Below are 22807 nucleotides of genomic sequence, written 5' to 3'. Positions count from 1 at the left end.
GTAACTGAGTTGGGAATGCAGTTAGATGCCTGCTGAGTCACTCACCTGGGGCAAACATCTCTAATAACTAACAATATAAAGCAGGCAAAGGCAAAAGCGTTTCACAAACCAAACGTATGCACTTGCAGAGCTGTTACAGATACTCAAGAAATATTGGTGCTATCTGGATACAACATCTCTGATCCAGGATTTCAACATCGTCTTCATGAATCTGGTTTTCTTTGCAGAGTTCTGATAAAGTAGCAGTAGTAATTTAACCTAAGTGTTCCGTTAAAGCAAATGTGATCATGTGTTTTTAGTGTAATTAATGTAATTGTTCAGAGAATCAAGTGCTAAGAGGTATTTTGTGATGCTGAAGACAATCTTAAATACCACAGTTAGTAGTTCCTCTAAGTCTTGGTGTAGTGTGATGTGTGTTTCTATATACAAGGCTTTGCATTAGAATTCAGACCTTTCCAGTGTTGTCCTATTTTGTGAAATTACAAAATGATGCATATATTTTAACTGAACATTTTACTAAAGACTGGACTATTCAAACTAAAGATGTCTAATGGAAGCCTAAAGAGAAAAAAAGCTGAAATATGCATAGATATTCAGACCAATTGAATCAATAATTAGTAGAGGCCATGTTGGCAGCAATTACAGCCACAAATCTTTTTGGGTTAGTCTCTTATCAACGTGTACATACTGTACATATATTGTACCTCCTGATTGCAATTAAGATATCTAAGGCTTTAGGGTAGCAATGTGTGATTTGTTTGAACAAATCTGGTTTAAGCACACTATTTCGGAGCAATGAAATACTAAAGTGGTCATTTCTCACTGTGGCAGTGTGATTTTGCTTCATTTTTAACTGTCTTTGAATATTGATATATATGTTAATTATCCAGAGAAGCAAATGTAACCATTTCTGATAACCTTTTTTCTAGTCTACAGGTGCTGTAGTCTAGAATTATAATCCATAATTTTATGTGTTACATAAACTGAAAGTTCTAGATTATAATTTAACAAGTTTATATTCAAGGACTCTGTAAATCTATTTTCATCCACCAGATGTCATTAATATCCATCTTGTACCCAATAAATAACCCAAGTGCAGATTAGCTTCCCTACATGAACAGTAATGCCTGACTGAGTTGACAGTCCAAGAGACATCACTACCACTCTCCATGACCATAATTCTGCAGCTTTAATAACTGTTCTGCCACTGTTCACAACCTAAAAAGGAAAATATCTCGTTATTCAAAGCAGTGGAATCTCAATGCTTAGAAAACAGAAACACAATTACATAACCTACAGGAAAAAGACAGTTTTGAACAGTATCTGTTAGTTTTCATTTTTTTAAAGTGATAAACATATTAGTGTATCATTTTAAAAGTAATATATATGTTTTATATATATATGACTGGAGGATATGCCATTCTACAGAAAGGGTACATTTAAACTACAATACATAGTAGTAATATACATATTATGTGCAATATGATGTGTAATCTTATTAGTTTAGATTAGTTTAATATTAAATGTCTTTCAGTTTACCTATTCTTCTTTCACAACAGAGTTCATTTTCTCAGAACGCTTAAACAATTATGACTTCTCAATAAGAAATATGTTAATAAATATAGGATTTTGACTGATGACCTCATTCTTTTCTTGTCAGCTTTGAACATGTTGGTATTGGAGTACTCAAGTTGAAGAGACCTTGGACATATCCAAATAATCATCTTAATGTGATCATTCCATCATTATTAAGGGTCTTACCTTAACTAAGCATTGTAAATGCTATTACTGTTTCCCAAATGTTCCAAAGGGAGTCGTTTTGCTGCTGCAGAGGTTCTTAACACAAGAAAGGGAACAGGAAATATTGTTTCCCGAATAAAATTGTGAATGTTTGAAGGAACAAACTTTTGAATAAGCTGTGACAAATTCAGAATATTTAAAAAATTCAGTATGGTAGTTGAACGTATTTATCTACCCTTGCATTACTGTTCCCAAATAGAAAAGGAGGTTTATATGTAAACAAGTTTATATCTAAACAAGATTAAAAAAAGCCATGTGGCTGCCTTCATGCTTACAACTTTTAGAATAAGAGACAGTATAAAGCAATACAAATCTTACTCAGGAGCTTCAACACAAGAAAGTTTTGTTTTACTAGCTTAAAGAGTCTGTTAAGCAGGATGTCAGACGCTGCATTAAAACACATTCTTGGGTTCTTCCAGAAACTTACATTTTCTGGACAGCACTTAGCTGGAAAAGGAAAAAGCAGCCCCTTGTTTATGTTATCCCATGCCGTTGCCAGTCTCACATGCCAGACAGGTCTTTAACAAACAGGATTTTTTTTACATAGCTCCTGTCCACATTTTCTGGTGTTGATCGCCTCAATAATGCTCTTACCAGAGCCCACCAGCTGTCTCTGCGTAACACAACATCATGCCTTTTTCCCTCACATGGAGAAGAACACCTTCTGCTACAAACACACTTCACACCTCACACATTTAATCGCTACAGCTTGTCCTTCACTGCTCGGTAATGAGGAGTAGTTGTTTGAGTTCAGCTTGAAATTCATGTAATAAAAGTCTTGGTATGTAAAGCAGCTAATCTCTTTGTTTAAAGAATAGTACAGAATCACATTTACATTAGATTTTTACGTTTACACATTACATATTTATTTATGTTTTTTTAAAGTGTTTTTAGAGTACCACAGAGTGATACTTGCACTACTGTCACACAATGAAAGATGTAAAATAGATGATGACTGCAAAAAAGCATAAAAGGCAAAATAATGTCTATTGAAACCAAATATAAAATGATACTTTTAAACATCAAACATGCTTTTGAAATATTACTCAATAACAATCTATTGGTAATAAAATCTCAAGGAACAGAATGGTCTGCTGACTGCAGGAAGAAACCCTGGAGCTCAGAGAAAGAGTAATGGTATAAGGATACAAAAAAACAAGAGCTAAAAGACATGCTTACCTTATATAGAGGGACTTAATTGCTAATGACGTTAAAGAGCCACTGGTTTGAATCCCTAACTACGCTAAGGCTTTAGGAATGACAAGTCAAAGAATGTGTAGAGCCGTTGTTTGACAGATGTCACTATTATCTCAGTTTTAGCTTTTCTTTCAGGTAAAGAAAGTATTGACCTTTGCCACAATGTGTTCTAAACTATCCTGAACTAGTTTTAGTATCTAGGCCTGCTTCACTGGGAACACCAGAAAAATTATAATTTTATTATAATGGAATGATATGATTGTGTTAATGAAAAAAAAACTGAAATGTTTAAAACTATTGCTTCTAAAAACATTTAAAAAACAAACAATTTTTAAAAAAGAAATCAGGCCAGGACACATTTTTCATCACTTATCTATCTCATATGAAGTAATTTATTTTCATAATGTCTTCTAATTTCCCTTATTATTAATCATTGTAGCTTTTATGTATACAGACTCAAAAACAGGACGATAAATTAGAATGTAAAAAATATTATTGCCTATTTTCAATTTATGGCCTCCTGTATTACTTTTAATTGACAATAAATCCAACTCTATTTCAATTCTGATTTACGTTATACTATGTATGCAATAACACAGAGATACAGCAATAGTGAATAATATATCAATTATATTAATAATATGGCGGTCAGATGCAGGTGACCTTAAAACTACTGGACAGCTCTGCTGGAGCTCTTCAGGTTCTAGGGCCTGAGTCACTCTATTTGTATGTTGTAGGTTGATTTCTAGCTCATGTAAGAATGGATTTAATGAGGCAAAATATAGCAATATTGTAGCTTCAAACCATGCAAGCTTCAAACAGATTATTGTAAGGCATACAGTGAAAATGTGTTATGTACTGCATTATTTTTACTTTTGCTTTTTATATTCTTGTATACCATTTCCAGCACCTTTTAATTAGTCTTTATTTTTTAATCTTGACCCCTTTCTTTTACTTGTCTAAAATATACATCTTCTAGGCATTACTTGTTTTTATTTGTGGGCTTTCACTGAGTCACTTCTATAATGTTGTAGAATTTAGGTTAAAGGGTGATAAAGCTTATATTTGAAGTATTTTTCTTTGTTTATGTAGCAGTTCCAAGTCCTGAATGTTTTTCAGGGATGACTGTTTCTTGAATGTACTAAAATGTTTTTATAGCCTGTTATTAAGAGATGTAACTGAGTTGAGAATATTGGAAACTCCAGCCTATCTGGGTTTCAAATTAACAATAAGATAGTTTTGCAACATTTTGATTTTGATTCATTTGCAACATTCTGGGTAGACTTTTGCTTGATTTATGCTCCTACTTTGTGAACAGATTCCTGCTTATGTTTTTTGCTTTTTATATTCTGTTTCTAAAGAGCTTCTACATAGGTAGTTAGCTCAATGTAACGAGCAGTGCTTTGAAAGTGGGTTTTGAAACTCAGTGTAAAATAAATTTTAATCCCCTCAGTTTAATAGTTTTTAGGATAGTTTTTCTTGCTACATTGCCATATTATATAGCATATTAAATAGAAGGAGCGCTGAAGAATAAATAAGAAACAAGAGGGAACACAAATAAATAAATGAGATCGAAAACCACAGGTGTACACTCCTTTAAAAGACCAGTGCAGTTCAACAGAACAGAAGACCACAGTTATTGCTGGTAAATCATATTCAACAAAAATGTACTAAGAGGCATTTAAAATGCAACGAATTAATATTACAATCAATACTTCTGTATTTATTGCATTTTAAGACCTCCTTAGTATACTGTATATTTATGAATCAATTTAAATTTTCTTCCATAATGATAAACACTGCCATTGTAGCATTGTTCATTAAACTCAAGAAATGCTTATGCTCAGAAATGAAGGTATTTATAAACACCAGGTGTTCCTGTAAAGGAAATTAATCCTTCTCACAGTCACTAACACTTTGTGCCTTGTAGGTTACGTGGTCATTGTGCCACATCTACCAAGATGATCTGTCTTCTTGGTTTTTACAGTCTAACACTAAAGTACTGTAAGAAGCATACGCATTTTTGCCTACAGAGCTGGCAAATGCTGAGGCAAAACCAACAGGTGTTTTTGAAGCAATTACGTGTTATTCTATCCATAATTGAGTGTAGACGTCATGACCAGGATCTGATAAGGACTGGCTCATGTGAGCAAAAGACTTTGACATTAGCAAATCCAAGCAGCAGGCAGAGCTCTGATAATCCCTCTAAACACTTTGATCTGAAGCCCATGGATTTTCAAGATCCAAAGCTGTGAGGAACTTGTGGGATCCATTAAGAGGAAAAAGACAATCAGCCCCTAAGCAAGGCAATTGCAAGGCTCTGTCCTGGAAAACGGATCTTGCGGGAAGCTGCAGCTGCGATAAATAATTTTTAATTTAGCCTCAAATTATTTTGACAGCATATTTTTCAAAAAGCAGTGATTTAACCATGAGATCCCTGAATACAGCTAAATGAGCGTTAAGTTTTTAAGGATAAAATCTGAACAATAAATTGTAAAGATTTATTGATAACTTTTATAAGGAATTTTTTAGGAAACATAATGCCTTACTATGGAAACTCAGTCCATCTAAAACGGACTCATTCACGAAGGTATGGGGCACGGCGGAGGTCAAACAGTACTGGAGTCTGTATCCTGCCCAGCATTCCGGAGTATCCCGGGTTCCAGGACATCAAGGTATGGAATTCTTTTATTTTACCTGCTAAGTCAATTGAGAATGAATTCTCATTCAAAACAATGGGCTGGAGACCTGCTAGTGCAGCTGGCATTTACTAGAGTAATGTGAGTGAGGAACCCATCTGTCTGCCCGTTGTGTCTTCTGTCCCTCCTGGGCTTTGAGCTGTGACCCTCTGCTCTGAAATCCAAAGTCCTCAATCACACACTATGCTGCAGCCCTTTTAAGCAGCCGTGGTCAGCCTCTTCCATCTGGACTAGCATTTAAAATCTGTATATTATGATTGAATCTCCAAAACATTATGTATTTATTTTGGAAGCTATCCCTCTTTCACCATTTTTTTCTTCCCAGCTGAAATTCTCTTATGTAATAAACTAATAGGAAATTCAGATGTGTAATGTGATACAAACAATTGGACAGATGTGGAGCTAACATAACAGCACAGCTCTCTCTAAGTCTGACCAACAGTGTAAAAAATGAATTAAATATATCATGAATTATGCCACAAACCTTGCCAGGACAAGAAGGGTGAAAATGAATGGCTAGATGAATGCATGAATCATTATGTCATTAAAAATTGAATTTTACTTTGAACAAATCACAATTTCTCTGCAATGCAAAATTAGCCTGTCTCAGATGATTTAGAAAGATGTGAAGGCATGAAGCCTGTTTCCTCTGTGTGTACCATATTTAAATGCACATGACTGTTACTAATAGCTGTGGCCAGCCAAGACTTTGAATATTTTTTTAACAAAGTACAATATTTCTAAAGAAACAGAAGGTGTCTTGGAATCCAACTAGCCTGGGTGTACAGCTTTAAGAATGTTGCCACAGAACATAGCAGGAAAAGCCCTGTAAAGAATGAAGGTTATGCTGTAAGCTACATCTGTGCAAAGCTGTACAATATCCACGTAGTAAAAATCAACATTTATGTTGCAAAATAATAGCTGTGGTCTGAACCCCACATGAAAGGGTGGTTCGTTACTAAAGTCTTGATAAAAAACTGCATCAAAGCCTTTGAAATTCAAACTGAAAGTCGTGCAAAAAAATAAAGAAGAGAAAACATAAATATAGTGATTTATTGTTCAGGAACAAAACAAGGTAAGGCTAAAAATGTACACTGATGTTCAAAAGCTTTGGAGATTCAATTTCTTGAAAGCTTTTATTACATGATAAATGTAAATAGATTCTTTCACACAAATACATCACACGTAATCTGGAGCCAAATATTTATGCTGTGCCTCATTAGAACAGCCTTCATAACTTACTTTCCATCTGGTACCAATCTAGCCTAGGAAGTTGGAACTGATCATAAAGCAAAAACTGAAGGAAATGCATGAGTGCCAATGAGGGATGTTTTCTTGTGATTTATCCCTCCTGAGACACAGAGCTATTTTTCCCAGTCTCCTCTATTTTAGAATGTAACTCATAAACCATTCCTCTGTTTTCTTCCATTCAGAAAATAACACACTGCACATTTTCTCAAATGAAGCTTTCAAAATAAGACATTTCATAATCCCACACTGCCTCTCAGTATGATCTACTTTAACACATTTCAGCAGAAGGTTTTCCTCTCTACGACCTGTACTAGCTGTATGTTGTTTTACAAAATCTTTACAAAAGTGGTAGAAAAACAGTACAATACATTTTGGAATTAAAATTCTCCAAGTATGAGAACATTACCCAGGTATATATCACATTTATTTGACGAATCCCAATAAAATTATAGTTTTACTGCTGCTCATAGTGTGCGTTATTTGGGATCTGTGCCACACTATCCATTTCATTAAGTTTTGTTTGTATTGATTGCAGCACTGCACATTATTTATTTTCAAAATAATGCCAGATGAAGTATGTTGTAAGTGGACATTCTAAAAGAACATAAAATAAAAAACCCATGCTTCAATTTTTATTCATTTTCCCAGGTTTCAAGGAGTCTACCTGCAAGTGCGAACTCCAGCCCGGTCTTTCAGAACTTGCCACACAAGAGAAGCCCTGCCTCCCCACCACGGTTTGAGGGTAACTGTGCTGTAAGACCCGTCACCTATGAAAGCTTGAAATCCCAGGAGATTGCCAATGGCACCGAGAGCAATCACCTCTCCCAGGATTTAGGTGACTGGAATGGGGGATTCCATGAACAAAACATGCAGGACTACTTCAGCCAGAGGCTGATGGAGCTGAAAAACATCGAGTCTCATCATAGCCCAAATGCAAGGTCAGGCCTGACTCAGCAATGCCAGAGCAGCAGAATGTGTCGTCGCAACAGCTGCGCAGCCATCATTACGGGTCCTGTCCCCAAATACTATGAGCAGCTGGAGAGTCGGTCCCAGATGGAGCGTGGCAGCAAAGTCAAGTCATTGAGTGTCCTCGATTTCTACAAGCGCTGCAAGACGGACTGTTGGAACAAAATCAATAGCTGGCGGATGTTCAAATCATAAGCTGACCCAGAACTTAAGTTATTCTCTTAAGAATGTGAATACATTTGGTGCATGTGTGGAGGTGAAGGACAATGGGTTCTAAACTATCATCAAACACATTTCTTTCCTGTCCTTTTTTCCTTGAAATTGTTTCGTAGAGTTCCTAATGACAGCATTGTTTAAAACCACCTCATTTAGTGATCTGATGGTAACTAAAAACAAACACACTTTAACAATTTAGGTGAGTGTTTTTTTTTTAATATTTGTTCCTAAATGCAGTGTAATTATTCTCAGTACATCCCAGGGGCTCGTACACCAGTTTTGGAGGCAGAGCGTCCAGCAGGTTTTATAGGTTTCTTTATATCTCCAGAATAAAAGCTGACTTTCTAGCATGTAAAAAAAGAGGAGCCTTCATGGAAATATTAATGAGAATCCAGTACTGGTAATGTAAAGTATAGAAGAAATGTCCAAGTATACCAATCTTAGCTGTGTTTGTTCAGAATCTATGTAGGTAATAACTTTTAGTCATGGATATATAGTTCTTCATTTCTTTAATTTTTAAAAGATAAAGAATGCAAATCTGGCGTGGTGTTTTCTTTTAACAGAAGGCATTTTTTAAATGATTTACAAGCAGGTGACATTGACATTTTTGAAATCACTCATACCCTCTTTTCTGACTGATGTTCCCAGGTATAAAAGCTTCAAAATTTATATCCTGTTTTATTTTCTTCAAGATATGCCCAAATGTTTTTGATTAAAATAAAATGTTATGCTGCTTTGTTGATTTATGTGCATTAATTAAATCAATATTAGCTTATATTATTGATATACAAATTGGACAAGGTTTCATAGAATTGGCCCTTTTATTGCAGCTTTTATTAGACGTTCCAGCATGTTTGCATGACAGTATGGTAAAATAATTTAATTAAAATTAAAGGCTTTCAGCCACCTCCCATCTGTGTCTGGGTTTCTGTCACAAGCCTGAAAAAAGCTAAAAGCGGCAGACTGGAAACAAAGCAAGGCAGAGAGATGCAAATGAAATTCTGTGAGAAGTAACTAAGCTGGAGAAAACACAAATAGAAAAGTGTGCTACCAAAGTGAAAATCTGTTATGTTCTACTGTGATGCCAAGCTGAATAGTCTTGCTTCAGTTTCCATTTAATTAAAAGTCTAATGCAGGTCTCATCAGATACCAGTGTGTCCATACTATTAGTTCTTAGTGAACCATTACCGAAAGAATCACTCCACTTCAGCTTGCATGAAGAATGTCAGTTTGTAGCCACGTTTGACTCACTGCACATCTACATGTATTCTGCTTCACTTCACAATATATGAATATTGAAAGCGAAGTCACAGACTGAATGTACCTGGAAAGAGACATTTAAAACGTGAGCCCACAAGATGTAACTACACGACTACATTTACAACTTCAATGTAACTACGAAAACAGAAATCTACAAGAAAACTACAAAAAAATAAATCAGTCAATACATCTACATCACAGTTTATGCTCTGTTAAATACCCCCCTCTAAGCTTTTTCTTAGTATGAGAGAAAATAAAAGGTCAATCACATTTTGAGAACTGGTACTGGAAAAAATCTTTTGGCAGGTAGCTGAGCGCTGATGCTATGACCCAGTGAACACTCTGGTGTGGTGAATGTAGTTGTCTGTTTGCAGGAAACTCTAGCTTCAGAGCCACTGTGCCCCTTGCTAGACAGCAAAGAACTCCATTATGTCCAAAGGCCAGGCCTCTTGCAACAGGAGAATTCAATGTTATCCACGTATCAAGGCAGTGATGTCACATTTTGTAAACTGATAGCGCAAATGAGCCCTGTTACATTCTCCCCTTCTAAACCCATCTTCTCGTCTGCAGAAACTTCAGTAACTAACATGCATCAGTCTCTGTGATCCAAATTATAGCACCAGCGTGACGAACGTGGCTCGCAGGCAATGCCACATTCTGTAGTAGCAGTCCTCAGACAGTGGAGAATTCTATTACGCTGAAAGGTCAGGCCTCCTGCCAAGGCATGATCCAGGTTCCAAGGGGGTGATGTCATCTTCTGTTACAGTTTAATTGCCAAATGAGCTCTGTTACATTTGAACACATTTAATTGCAGTGTAAATGTCTAGTTTTAATTGTGATATATTTTGTAGAACTAGAACAGAGGAAATGGCCAAAGCACTCAGCCTACATAATCCCTTTATTAGAGGTTACTCAGATTTAATACGGGAGCTCTGAAGCAAAGGGTAAATTAAAACTACAGCCTTTATGGCATTGGGCCGAGTATCACAGTACTGTTCACAAATTAAGAGACGTAGTTTATGAAGATTGAGGTGTAAGCTGAAAAACAATGGAAACTGTCAAATATAAATCTGACACAAAAGAAGACACGTCAGAATGTGGGACCAAATTTTTTTTGCTTGGCAAAGGCATATGATTTAATGTTTGAAGGCACAGAACATAGCAAAAAGTTCCTGGAGTTCCTGCACACTCCGGGAACAGAATAGAGGAGTGTAATTAAGTAAAACATTAGACCTTACAATGTAGCAGTGTATAAATGTTATGTGTTTTCTTTTGTACTTGAAACACTGTTCAAAGATGGGCCCTTATATAGTTGTGAATGCACTCCTCTCAAATAATTGTGGGGTTCTGAAATTTCACCAATTTTCTATGTTCCCTTAGATTTTCACCACTCATGTATTTAACCATATCATTGCAGGATTAACTTCTTCTTTAAACAAAAAATCAAGTACAAGCAATACAATTTTAGATACCCAATTTAAACAAAAATTGCACACAGTAAGGAAAGTAACATGTTTAAGATATATAATTAAATGCTACTGTGTCTTGAACATATAAGAATGATATTTTCTTGAATGTTCTAAAAGTAACATACTGTACACATTTTTCACATTCTATCCTTATCGACAAGGAGCTAATTTAAATTACTACCTTAAGTTTTAGCAAGTCAGGTTCAGATAAAGCTAAATACATTTTTTAACATGTGTAACTGTGATTGAACCACCAACTCCCTGGCAAACTGCTGCTCAACCTGGAGCGTATGAAAAATAAGATTAAAAACAAATTCCTATAGCTGTAAAATGAGAGATAAAGTAGACATCCTCTATGTTAAAAATGAACACTACGTCTTGAACAACAGCAACATCCATATAACATATTCAGACATTCTACACACAGTAACACGTGCCCATCGAACAAAAGAGAAGAGAACTCCTGTGAGTTTCTGTACTAGTTGGCTATTAGAATGTTCTCTAACTTCTGCTTTATTGTTTCAGTGGGACACATACAATTCTTACATTTGTTTTTTGCCCTTGAATAGGACCAGCTCCACAGACTAACACAGGTAACTATTATACACGCATTCCAAATAGCCAATGGTTATTACTTTTGAAATTTTCTAGAAAAAGAGTTATTCATAGAGGAATTTTCTAAAAATGAAAAGGGAAGAGGAAAGGTTTTTTTAAAGTGAATAGCATTGCTTGTGGTACAGCACTTCTAGGATACATGACAACATCCGTAAAGACTAAATCACCCCCAGTAGCTATCCAAATCTGCAATATACTTGAGTATTTACTTTGACAGGGTACACTTTAATAAATAACACAAAAAACAGCTTTCCACATTAAAATCTGCAATGGAATTAAATAATGAAAAGGCAAACTGATCTGGCAAATCAGGTTGTGAAGGTCCCAGAAAACATAAAAAGTATTGGAAATTAAACAAAATCATATACATATATATACAGCCTATGTATACATAAATATAAAAAATAAAATCAATTGATTAAGTTCTACATTGCATTTCATACAAATAATTTCAGTGGATGCCATTCAGAGAACGCTTGACTTTGCCTGGGCTGTTGGACTGACAAAAATCATCCGAAATTCAAACGTTCATTCAAATACAAATGTACAAAAAATGTAAACCGAGACAATAAGAGTTAAATGTACAAAATGTATTATTTCCCTTATAATAGTAATTAAGAATAATAATTATAATAAAGACAAAATTTAGTTTTAGTCCAATGTCATGTTTCTTTAATACGTGCAAGTAGTCTTGTACATAGCTTGGTTTTATTTATTTTGCTATTGCAATGTTCTAAGGAGACTTGTTTTGTTGTTGATCTTGCGCGCATCAACTGTGGTATAAACCTGAGTGGAACTGGAACATCTCCATCCAGAAAGAGGCTCTGACTGTCACTGTGGAATGAATGAACAGCTCCATTGTGTGGACTGGGTGGATATCAGCATCTACTGTCTCTGCCCCTCCTAAACCATTACAGCTTTTCCAGGAGTTCCCATTTCGGTTTCGGCTCTCACCAACGCCAGAGGACGCAGCCAGAGGGTGCGCTAGGGGCAGTGGCGACCGTTCAAAGGCTCTTCACTAGCTGCTGCCCGTGGAGTTTGAGGTCACGTGATTGGAATTCACATGGTGGTTGGAATGGGTCTTGGAGTTTGAAGGGCTGTTAGAGTTGTTTTGGTGATGCTGTGAAAACATTGTAATACACCAATGAGACAATGGCAAACACTGCCTCCAAAGACTGTTCATCTTCCACTGGTCAGCTCTGTAATGTCATGAATCTGGATGAAGAACTGTGCTGGGCTGTTCAAGTAATGTCCCGATGATAGAACTGATTTCTGTGTTGTGCTAAACAAGCTGAATTATTCTATTGGATACATACAAACAAAAACAATACAGATACTTAGGGTAAAAAAAGAAATGGAAAACAATTATCATCTCTTCAAAGGGCAGCTCCATGCACAGTCTCAGCCATCGAGCAATCCAATATTACGGTTATGTCAAGCATATTAAGGAAAAACAGGGGAAAACATATAAGTGTTAGGTAGAATAGCAGTGTTACCCCAGTGTCCTGGCCAAATTTCCCCCCAACATTTACCAATCTTGTCCTCCTAATAATCCCCATCTATAAATTAGCTTCATCACTCTGTTCTCTTCCCCACTGATAGCTGATGTGTGGTGAGCGTAATAAGAGCACTAAGGCTGCTGTCGCATCATCCAGGTGGGGCTGCACACTGCCAGTGGTGGAGGGGAGTCCCCATTACCTGTAATGTCCTGCAGTGTCCAGAAAAGCACTACAGACATGATAGGATTATTTTTTGTTCAGTCTTATTGTGTGAGGCCACATACAGCAATCCCAAGTGGATAAGGAGTGCAAGATTTACCTGACGTCGAAAGAAACGGTGAAGTATTCCTTTCTTGGGTGGCTCTGGGAGGTAGCTCCTGTCCAAGTCTTGGGGAAGCTCTCCATTTGTCCCAAATGTGTTCAGCTCACTGAAACACTCGGTTTCAATCATCTGGGGAAAAGGGAAGGGTTACTGAAAGGCCAAAGCCAGACTTAAAGAAAAAACATAAAACCGGGCGAGACAGTACAGTGGTTTCAAGCACTCAGCATCTGAAAGCCTGGACATTGAACAACATATGTGAGGCAATGCATAGAGGTGTTAGTAGGGTCTGGGACCTCTGTATTATGAAGGTTCAGCCTTTTTAGTACTTAGTACAGAAATATCTAGAAAAAAGAAAACAGAAACATTTTATTTGTAAAATGTATTACTTATGCCCTTACATTAAAACTTATTAAATGTATTTTTTCTTGTGACTGCCTTACTTCTTCCTGCTTAAAAGGAAAATATATTCATGATACAGAAATCCACAGTCTGAATGAAGTGAAATTAGCCTACTGTAAACCTCCTTCTAGCAAGTTTACAAAAACAGTTGAATATTAAAATGCTATTACTATAGAATCATATAGTAAAATTAAATTAAGCTGAAAGAAACACTATTGTGTACCAGAGTCATTCATCGAGAGAGTCTTGCCAACCTGGTATCAGCTGACTATAACTGGGTAGAATGAGCTTACAGTATGTGAGAAACGGCACTATTATATTTTTGCTGTGTGGAAGACATGTCCCTGGGCACCAAACATTCATGTGTGCCCTCAGAATTCCAGCTTTTTACTGGACATTCAAAGCCATTCCAAGCATGTGGTGCAGATAGTTTATGCCATGACACACTTATGATCCTGCTCTCAGTGTGTGTAACATGGCGTCCATTGTAAACTTGACCAAACTCTCTACATAAGGCTCTGTTTACAGTGACATCTAGTGGATGCACAAAAGATGTATTGCGACATGTAGTAAAACAAAGAATGTATTGTTACTGCTAACTCTTCTTCCTTCTAGTTTTGTTACATTAACCTGGTCTATAACCTGTTGAGCATTTTATATATTTTATTTTTACAGATAGAGTTTATGTTAACATAGCTAAGGTTAAGTCTATTTGCTTTAGTGTTGTGTTATTATCAGGTTAAGAAGGTAATCATAAAGCAGGCAGTTTCTGTTACCATACACCACATTGAATTAACAGTTTTTAACTAAACATACATACTGTAAAATGTATGTATGTAGGTGGGAAACACTATGTGAAGACATTTATCAGATACCCAAGATTAGCAGTTGCAGAACACTTGGTATAGTTGGCTGAAAGCTTCTGATAGTAATCAGTTGGAAGTAATATTTTGTGGATTTCATGTGTTAATAACTGGTTTCCATAAAAGTTCATACTGAATTTTAATTAGATGGGGTCTCAAGAAACACAACTATTGGAGGCTATAATATCTTTGAATCATACAGAATATGTCAGTGTACAGTAGAGAAAGAAATCTGTATGAAAGGGAAATTATTATTGTCTTGTCTTTAACAATGTTATTTTGTTTCCATATCAAATATATCAATATCTGGGTACCAAGTAGTTTACTGGATCAGAGAGAGTTTACTGGATCATGCCCTTGTGTTTCTTGACAGATCACAGGTAGTCAGATTTAACAACATGACTCAGCACTTTGCTCCAGACACACATCACCCTTTGCATAAAAGTGAGATTTCAGTCCTAAGCGCACTGCCTGTCAAAACACTGCACAATCTAAATCCACTGAAATTTCAACTGCACCTTCATCCCCACCCACACACCCACTGGCTAAGAAATATCACACTGTATTTTTAAAATCACACTGTGGGAGACAAATGTATGCTTGTGTGAAACCATTTATCTCTTATTTGCATAACTATGAACACCACCTTTGACCCAACAATCAGCTTCTCTATTTGGCCTTCAAGTGTCTTCTTTGCCTCCCTTCCTAATCTAGTCTATCGGCCAAATAGTTGTGACACTGTGGCTAATGATTGTTAAGATTGTTTAAGAATATCAAATCTGATAACAGACAGAAATAAATGATCAAAGGTTCCTGAAGTTATCAAACAGTAATACGCAGAGATCTGATACTATACACACTGCTGTAAAATTTAGGCCAGTGGCATGTTTCTGTTTTCTGGTACTTATCAAAGCATTTTAAGTGAAGTGTTTCTTCTAAAGTACTCTTAAAGTTAATTTAAAATGTCATGGAACTCACAGTATTGAAAAAAGCAATGCTCTGTGAATTTTAAAATGTGAATATTACTAGGTGAGACTAGAAACAACAGAAATATTTTTAAAAGTGATACGCAAGCCCCCTTTTCTCACCTCATTCTGCCATGGTATGGAAACAGACCCTGTTGCAAACTTGGAATAGAAGTCATCATCCGTTTGGTCCAAGTTAACCCCCTTCACAGTGGAAAATTGTTCAATATCTAGGACATCTTTACAGTACACGGCACGAGGCTGAAGAACAAATTGTGCTTTAGAAATTTGATTCTTGAAGAGCTGCCTTTTAATAATATTTACATTTCCTTTAGATTTTAAACACGGAGACAAAACACTGAGAAAAAAAAAGTTAGGTGTATTTAATCTTTTAAATCTACATTCTGCTAAAACACAAACAATGAAGCACACCAATAATTAAAGTTCCATTTTAGCATTTAATAGTCAGTCTTCACCAGCAGTATATACATTACTGTATATTTTCAGATAGGAAAAATAAGGAATAGATAATGATAATGATAATGTTTCTTTATACAATTTCTTGCATTAGGAATTCGCTTTTTCGCATACCCCAGCTTTTTTTTTTCTCCATGAGTCACAGACACACAGACAGGGAGAGAGCCTGGGGTCAGAGCGCAGGGTCAGCCATTGTACGGCGCCCCTGGAGCAGTTGGGGTTAAGGGCCTTGCTCAGGGGCCCAACGGAGTAGGATTCCTCTGCTGGCCGCGGGATTTGAACTGGCAACCTTTCAGTCACAGGCGCAGATCCTTAGCCACAGAGCCACCACTAGCATAAGCTATCTTAAATCACATTCACAACTTTACTATTTTTTAGTTCTGCAGTACAGATACAGATACAGATACAGAGTAAGAGACATGGTTATGTGCACAGGTTAAGTGAATAAAAGACATGGTTAAGTGAATAAAAGTGAAAAGTCTAATCCTTAGTGTAAGTCCTGTTTAAAAGTTCGTGCTAGTGAGTCATTCAAACTCCTTTTGCCAAACAAGACAAGACCTAAGCTTTACATATGAGATTATGTAGTTGAAATGCTACAGACTAACACTGTAACACTGTAGCTGTAACACTTCAATCCTCCATGTTACTAAGTTGCATAAAATAAATAAAAATTAACAGTAAATTATATTTCTTAATACACTAAAACATTATCGGGAGACAATGACCTCATGATTGGACCTCAGGGTAGAAACTTCCTGACAAAGAATGTCTGATCAGAAAAACATTATTTTTTAATTCCCTTTCAATAGTGCCAGGTTGCGGTCCTGATGAGGCAAACTAGGGACTATTCTCCAGAATACTTCTGTTTCTTCTCAAAAACATGAGGCTAGAATAGTGTAGTATGTTGACATATTATATAGCCTATCCTTGAATTGGATCCTGTATATGATACATATAACGCACACAATATAGTACATGATAGATGATAATCACCAGATAATTTTAATGAACTCCCTGTCTATTACAAACAATTTCAAATAATTTGCTTTTTTGTATGAAAAGTCATTGGACGTTTCTCTAGGAAAGGTGACAATGATTGAATTACCTTGAGTGCACTGACCATTATCACATTTCATAAAGAGTCCTCTTAAGCTACTAAAACAGGCAACACCTCCACACCTAGAGAAGAGCACCTGACATATAAAAGTTAATTCTTTATTCTTCACATCATTCCGCCATCCATTTGGATCATTTGCATATGTTGTACTGCAATTTCAATGTTTGTGACTGAGTTTAACACTATGGAAGCAAAACTGATTATGGATACTATTGGTTAGTCCAGTTTGAGATTTAAAAATGCTCAAATTAACAGGGGGATCTTTCTCTATCTCTTGTCAAGAGAACCTGTCTCCAGTTTGTGTGAAATACTCACATCAGGCACAAAAGGTGGCTCCAATATTCCAGCTTCTAAGCGTTTAAAGTTAATAGACTTAAAGAATGGGTGTCGCTTTACTTCTGATGCTCCTTCTCCTCTGCATCCAAGCCTCTCCTTTGGGTCTTTGGTTAATAACTACAAAATAAAGGAGACACATATGATGTTCAGAATTAAGTCTAAAATATGTAATTTAATTATTATTTAACATTTCTCGCAGTGAAAACTGTGGCATGCACTGTGAAGCCTTTAAAATGCTAATAACGGGAGATGAAAACTATAAATAAATGAATCACCATCACTAAGTGCTGATGTTACAAAGTTAAGCTCCTCAACCGTTTTATTTTGCAGGTTTCAGTGAAGACTAAGCTGTGAAGGAATGAAGACAACATATCTACATCAAATGAGACATGCCAATTCAAAGCCACCAGCTTTTTTGTTTCCACTTTAATCTTGGAACAGTTTAATCAGGGGTGACAGGTTCAAGGTAAGGTTAAGGTTAACCAAGTTAAACCCACTGCACAACAGCCTCACAGCATTTACTCAGTTATTGGCTGCCACTGGGAAATTCCGGCCAGAGAGGAAGAACAGCACAGCCTACACTACAACTGCTGGCACACAGACCAACAGACCATCAGATAATCTGACAGGGGGCAGTTACCCAGTGGGCACTCAGTAACCATGTTAATACTTCATCTATACTTAAGGTAACAATTACCTGCAATAGTGACAATATGACAATGGGGAATCAAAACCCCCCATTTGCTTTTGGGAAGACAGCTTCACTCACCAATTTACAAACACACTTGGCCTCTTCGGAGAATTTATCAGAGTAGCTCTCTTCCATTTCCAGCACCCTCTTGTCCACCTCCTCTCGCTTCACCTTCTCTTTGCGGCCGCGGAACGGCGACTGCCCAGCGATCATCTCGTAGATCAGACAGCCGAGGCCCCAGTAGTCAGGACTCAGGGCATAACGCTGATTATTCAGTACCTCTGGGGCTGCAATCAACAAAACAACAAAAGGTAATTAATGACTGTGCACGCAATCCTATGTGGAAAAAGTGTCTCTCTGGAGTTTCCTTTTATTAACCTGGAATAACCTTGTTAAACTAAGCAGTACAGATCTCGTACATTGAAATGTGATCTCTGTTCTCCTCTGTTCACCTCCCCACTAATAGCTGGTGTGTGGTGAGCGTACTGGAGCACTATGGCTGCCGTCGCATCATCCAGGTGGGGCTGCACATTGGTGGTGGTGGAGGGGAGTCCCCATTACCTATAAAGCGCTTTGAGTGGAGTGTCCAGAAAAGCGCTATGTAAGTGTAAACAATTATTTATTGTTATTATTATTAAATGTGGTGCTCTGTTTGCATTCCCTTTGTAAAATTCCCCATTATAATGCACAAGTCCGGGATGAATACAATATGCTGTGTTTAGCATTAACCAGACCCAAGCATTCACCCACTAACTCGCAGCGTATTACCATCCATCAGTTTTTTTTCCTCTTCATCTAATACTGGATCGTGGGGGAGCCAGACCCTATCCCAGCATGCAACAGGTGCAAGGTAGGATACTCCCTGTACAGGACGCCAGTCCACTGCAGGTCACACACAGACACAATCACGCACATCCACCCACCACCATCAACCAGTATGTTTCTGGACTGTGGGAGGAAACCGGAGCACCTTGAGGAAACCCTTGCACACTGGAGGAGAACATGCAAAACTGCACGTGGACAGCACCCAAGGTCCAAAATTGAACCCAGGGCCCCAGCGCTGTAAGGCAGCAATGTTAACCACTGTACCACCATGCCTCCCCCAGAGGCCAAAAACTAATTATGATGGAAGTCTGTATAACTGTGACTGACATTTAGACAAGGATTCTCTTTAAGCCTTTTCTTACTATCAAAGAGGAAATATTGTAAAAGAACTCACCCATATAACCAACAGTTCCTACCCGGCCTCGTATAGTCTCACCCTCAGGAATCTTCACAGCGAGACCCAGGTCTGATATCCTAATGTGGCCTGCCAACACAGACAACCGATTTCAAGAAAAAAAAATATTTTCACTACAACACAACATAAAGAAAAAAATGAACACATTTTCTAATACAGGTAAGTGTCTTAGGCTGTGCTGGCATATGCTCAATGGTGTGCAAACACAGGTCAATAAATAACAGCAATAAAAATATGTGAAACCAATAATTTGAGGTTAAGTTACTTGTGGAACAGATTCCTTAATGCCTTGGCTGGTAAATTTATAACAGAGTTGCTCATGTATTATCTGTTAAATTCCATCTCATATACATTTTCTGGAAAACTCTATTATTCAAAGTTGCTTAAAGGTTACACTTTTGTTTCTTGTCAGTACAAATTTTCAACTAAAACTAAACACATCAGAAATAACCTATAATAAATGCAATTCATAAGTCATAATTATTAAATAAGCATAACTAACCAAATAATCTGTGATTATAACATTAGCAGGATAGGTTAAACTCAATATATATTTTTTTATATTTAGGTTTGTTTTTAACCTTGGCTATGGATACTTTAAGAAAGAGGTTACAGCTTTAAATGAAAAATACAAGACTGATACAAGAACAGAGCTGATCTGAGCAACAGAAAGAAACAATGTGACACCTATTCACTTTTCTTATACACTGTTATTCCACATGCAGCAGAATTTCTAAGAAAACTGTAAATGTAATTGTAGCAATTTAAAGATCTTAAAAAACAGTAAAGAAAGTAATGTACTTCTAAACTCTTAGGCACTGAATAATTTTATCCCTCAAAGTTCATCCCCCTACTTTCTGAATTCTCTCAGCTTTTCAAGCAATCATTTATTTTATCTAAAACTGGGGTAGCTATTCAGACCATTAAACCTATAAACCTGTCAATGGTGTGCCAGTTTCATCTAGAGCTTTGAAAAAGGTGAACCCATGATGGCACTCTTGGGGACATTATGCAACAGATTATTCTGCATTTGTTTTCTAGTAGTATATATTATTTGTAATTATATGATCTTTGGAAAGGTCTAACATACCCACCGCTGTTGAGTGGTAAAATGATGTATTATTAATGTGAACCCATGGCACCTATGACTAATTCTCAAGATTACTGTTGCAAATTGTTTTGAACAAAGCAGCAAGCAGCATTAAAGCTCTTGTATGAGGTTCGGAATCTGAACGACTTCTCATTTTATTTAACATGTCAATGACCCTCTTTGTATGCTGGCACCCATAAGCAATTACGTTTTGTCCTGTATTTGTCAAAGCTGGTAAACTAAGGCCTCTCCACATTTTTAGAGAAGAGAGAGTAAAAAGTCTTATACTGTTATAAACTAAAGCTTAGTACAGATAAACAGACTCCTGGAAATGCAGTTTCAGGGTAAAATGATAGAGGGAGAATTTTAACACAATTTCATCAATACCCTTTCTGGAAAACCAGCTACAAGACATTTTATTTAAGACTTGTTGATACATAATTAGAACTTTCTATATAAAAATGCTTACCATAGTCATCTAACAAGATGTTTTCTGGTTTCAAATCCCTAAAGAGCAAAATAAAACCATTACAGCAGCATATATTTACACTGTAAAATATGACAGAAATTTAGAAACTAGTACAAAAAAGCATTTTGTAAACTCCTCAGATTTTGACCTGTCTACTCAATTTCATTTTTCATACAATGTCTTAAACATTTATTTCTGTGGAAAGTATATGGTCCAATAAAATGACCTAGGAAGGAAATAATTATGTAAACATAGATATGACTTTTCTTTAGGTGTCCTTTTCAGGTTTTGAACAATTGTATCATAGATGACACTGTAACATTACTCAATTTGGCTTTTTTAACATCTTAGGGGACAATTACAATTTGCCAAACATAACTGACAAGAAACAAGATATTGAAATACTTAATACTGATGTTCAATTTCACACCTTGTCAACAACTGAAAAGTTTTTAATTATGTAAATTATGTTTTGTAAGGAAAGAATGGTAAGCACATTAGATAGCAGTTTTAATGAGGATAGCACAAGCAGCTGTATTTCCTGATTTCTTCTGTGGAAATCAGATCATAGGCAAAAGCAAGCACACACATGCAAAGGCCACACTGATTTACTTGGGTGTATGATAATGTTTGTGGAACATTGCTGCATATTCAGTAAAGCATAAAGAAACAGTTATTTTTTCGTTTCTGGAGCAAACCTATTAGGTGCCCAAAGGATCATCAATTAAAAATGGATGTGCAGTTTGTATGCCAAAAAAGCACAGATAAGAAAGACAGAACTGTAATAAAAAATTGCAGGGAAGTTTGATCTCGATAAGGAAGTGGGCTGTAAAGCGCCATACAGTTAAAGTTAAAGAGCCCAATCTGTCCAATCGTGAAACAAATTACATTTTACTCAGTTGCCAGGCATTCATCATAGGTAATATGAAAATACATACAGGCATGCAAACACACAAAAAACAAGCATGTTAATCCAACACAAACAGAAGAATAAAAGTAAAATGTGGAAAGCACTTGTCCCTCTGACTCATTTTACAGCACAGGGAATCCAATTTTGAGAAAACATGTTGAACAATGTTACATAGCCACAGGCACAAGGGGAATATTTACTCCAAATCTAAAATTGTTTAAAATGAATTAGATTTAAAAAAACATACCTCATAAAAAGCAATTCTCTTTTTTAATTTAATTTCCTCTTTTAATCCATTTTAGAAATAGTGCTCAAATGGATTTATGTATGGACTATCTCCATTTTTTGTATTCTTCACACTACCAACACCTTTGCCACAATCACATTACTACTGCAGCTACCACCACTGCTAACTACTACTAACAGGGAGAAATAATTACATTTATTCATCATAAAGTATCCTAAGGCTTCATACATATACTGTAGGAGGGGACACATTTCATCCAGCAATTCAGTGTGGCACCCACCTGGGCTTCTCACATTAGTCATTCTGCACCAGCAGCCCCACTACACAACGGACTGGGTGGAGAAGTGAGAACTGAATTAGGGGGGGACTACTGTATAGGAATGGCAGGCTGGGCATCCCAGAGTGGCGATGAGCCAGGATACTGAGGTTAATACCCACACATATTAACAGTGCTAAGAAGGACCAAGCAGTCAGGACCTCCATTTAATGACTCATTTGAAGAACGGCACTTTCTACAACACAGTGTCTTCATTACCATACTGGGCTTTGGTTAGGGTATTCAGATCCAGTGTTAAGAGTGCCACCTTACTGTCCACCAACACCACTTGGTAGGCTTGGAAATCCTGCCTACTATCCTGCCAGTTTGATTTTCCTGAGCAGATCCAGCCTTGCCATCAATGGCCATATCTAACATTTGTCCCGTTTTGCT

General features: G+C 36.7%; 2 protein-coding genes across 2 annotated transcripts in view; one reads left to right on the top strand and one right to left on the bottom strand.

Moving 5' to 3' along the window:
- Positions 1-5537: 5537 nt before the first annotated feature.
- Positions 5538-8462, top strand: LOC148834962 (uncharacterized). Its single transcript, XM_088917709.1, has 2 exons — positions 5538-5672; positions 7596-8462. The coding sequence occupies exons 1-2, from the start codon at positions 5538-5540 to the stop codon at positions 8106-8108; spliced, it is 648 nt and encodes a 215-aa protein (XP_088773835.1). The 3' UTR covers positions 8109-8462.
- A 3198-nt stretch (positions 8463-11660) lies between these two features.
- LOC148834961 (G protein-coupled receptor kinase 5-like) overlaps positions 11661-22807 on the bottom strand; it is a 28317-nt gene continuing 17170 nt past the window's right edge. The window contains exons 10-16 of the mRNA XM_088916006.1: positions 20942-20979; positions 19362-19451; positions 18221-18429; positions 17431-17568; positions 15645-15782; positions 13292-13423; positions 11661-12593 (exon numbers count right to left, since the gene is read on the bottom strand). Of these exons, the coding sequence (XP_088772132.1) occupies positions 12492-12593; positions 13292-13423; positions 15645-15782; positions 17431-17568; positions 18221-18429; positions 19362-19451; positions 20942-20979 (847 nt within the window). The 3' untranslated portion in view covers positions 11661-12491. The remainder of the gene's footprint in view (positions 12594-13291; positions 13424-15644; positions 15783-17430; positions 17569-18220; positions 18430-19361; positions 19452-20941; positions 20980-22807) is intronic.

The sequence above is a fragment of the Atractosteus spatula genome, chromosome 5, assembly GCF_055471065.1.
Source record: "Atractosteus spatula isolate fAtrSpa1 chromosome 5, fAtrSpa1.hap1, whole genome shotgun sequence".
Lineage (NCBI taxonomy): Eukaryota > Metazoa > Chordata > Actinopteri > Semionotiformes > Lepisosteidae > Atractosteus > Atractosteus spatula.
This window is presented reverse-complemented; position numbering and strand designations above follow the sequence as displayed.

What these genes read in the sequence shown, in the direction of transcription:
- LOC148834962 (XM_088917709.1), top strand. Translation starts at nt 5,538, where the DNA reads ATGCCTTACTATGGAAACTCAGTCCATCTAAAACGGACTCATTCACGA. An exon ending in CCGGGTTCCAGGACATCAAG is followed by an intron (nt 5,673 to 7,595) that starts GTATGGAATTCT and finishes TCATTTTCCCAG; the next exon opens with GTTTCAAGGAGTCTACCTGC.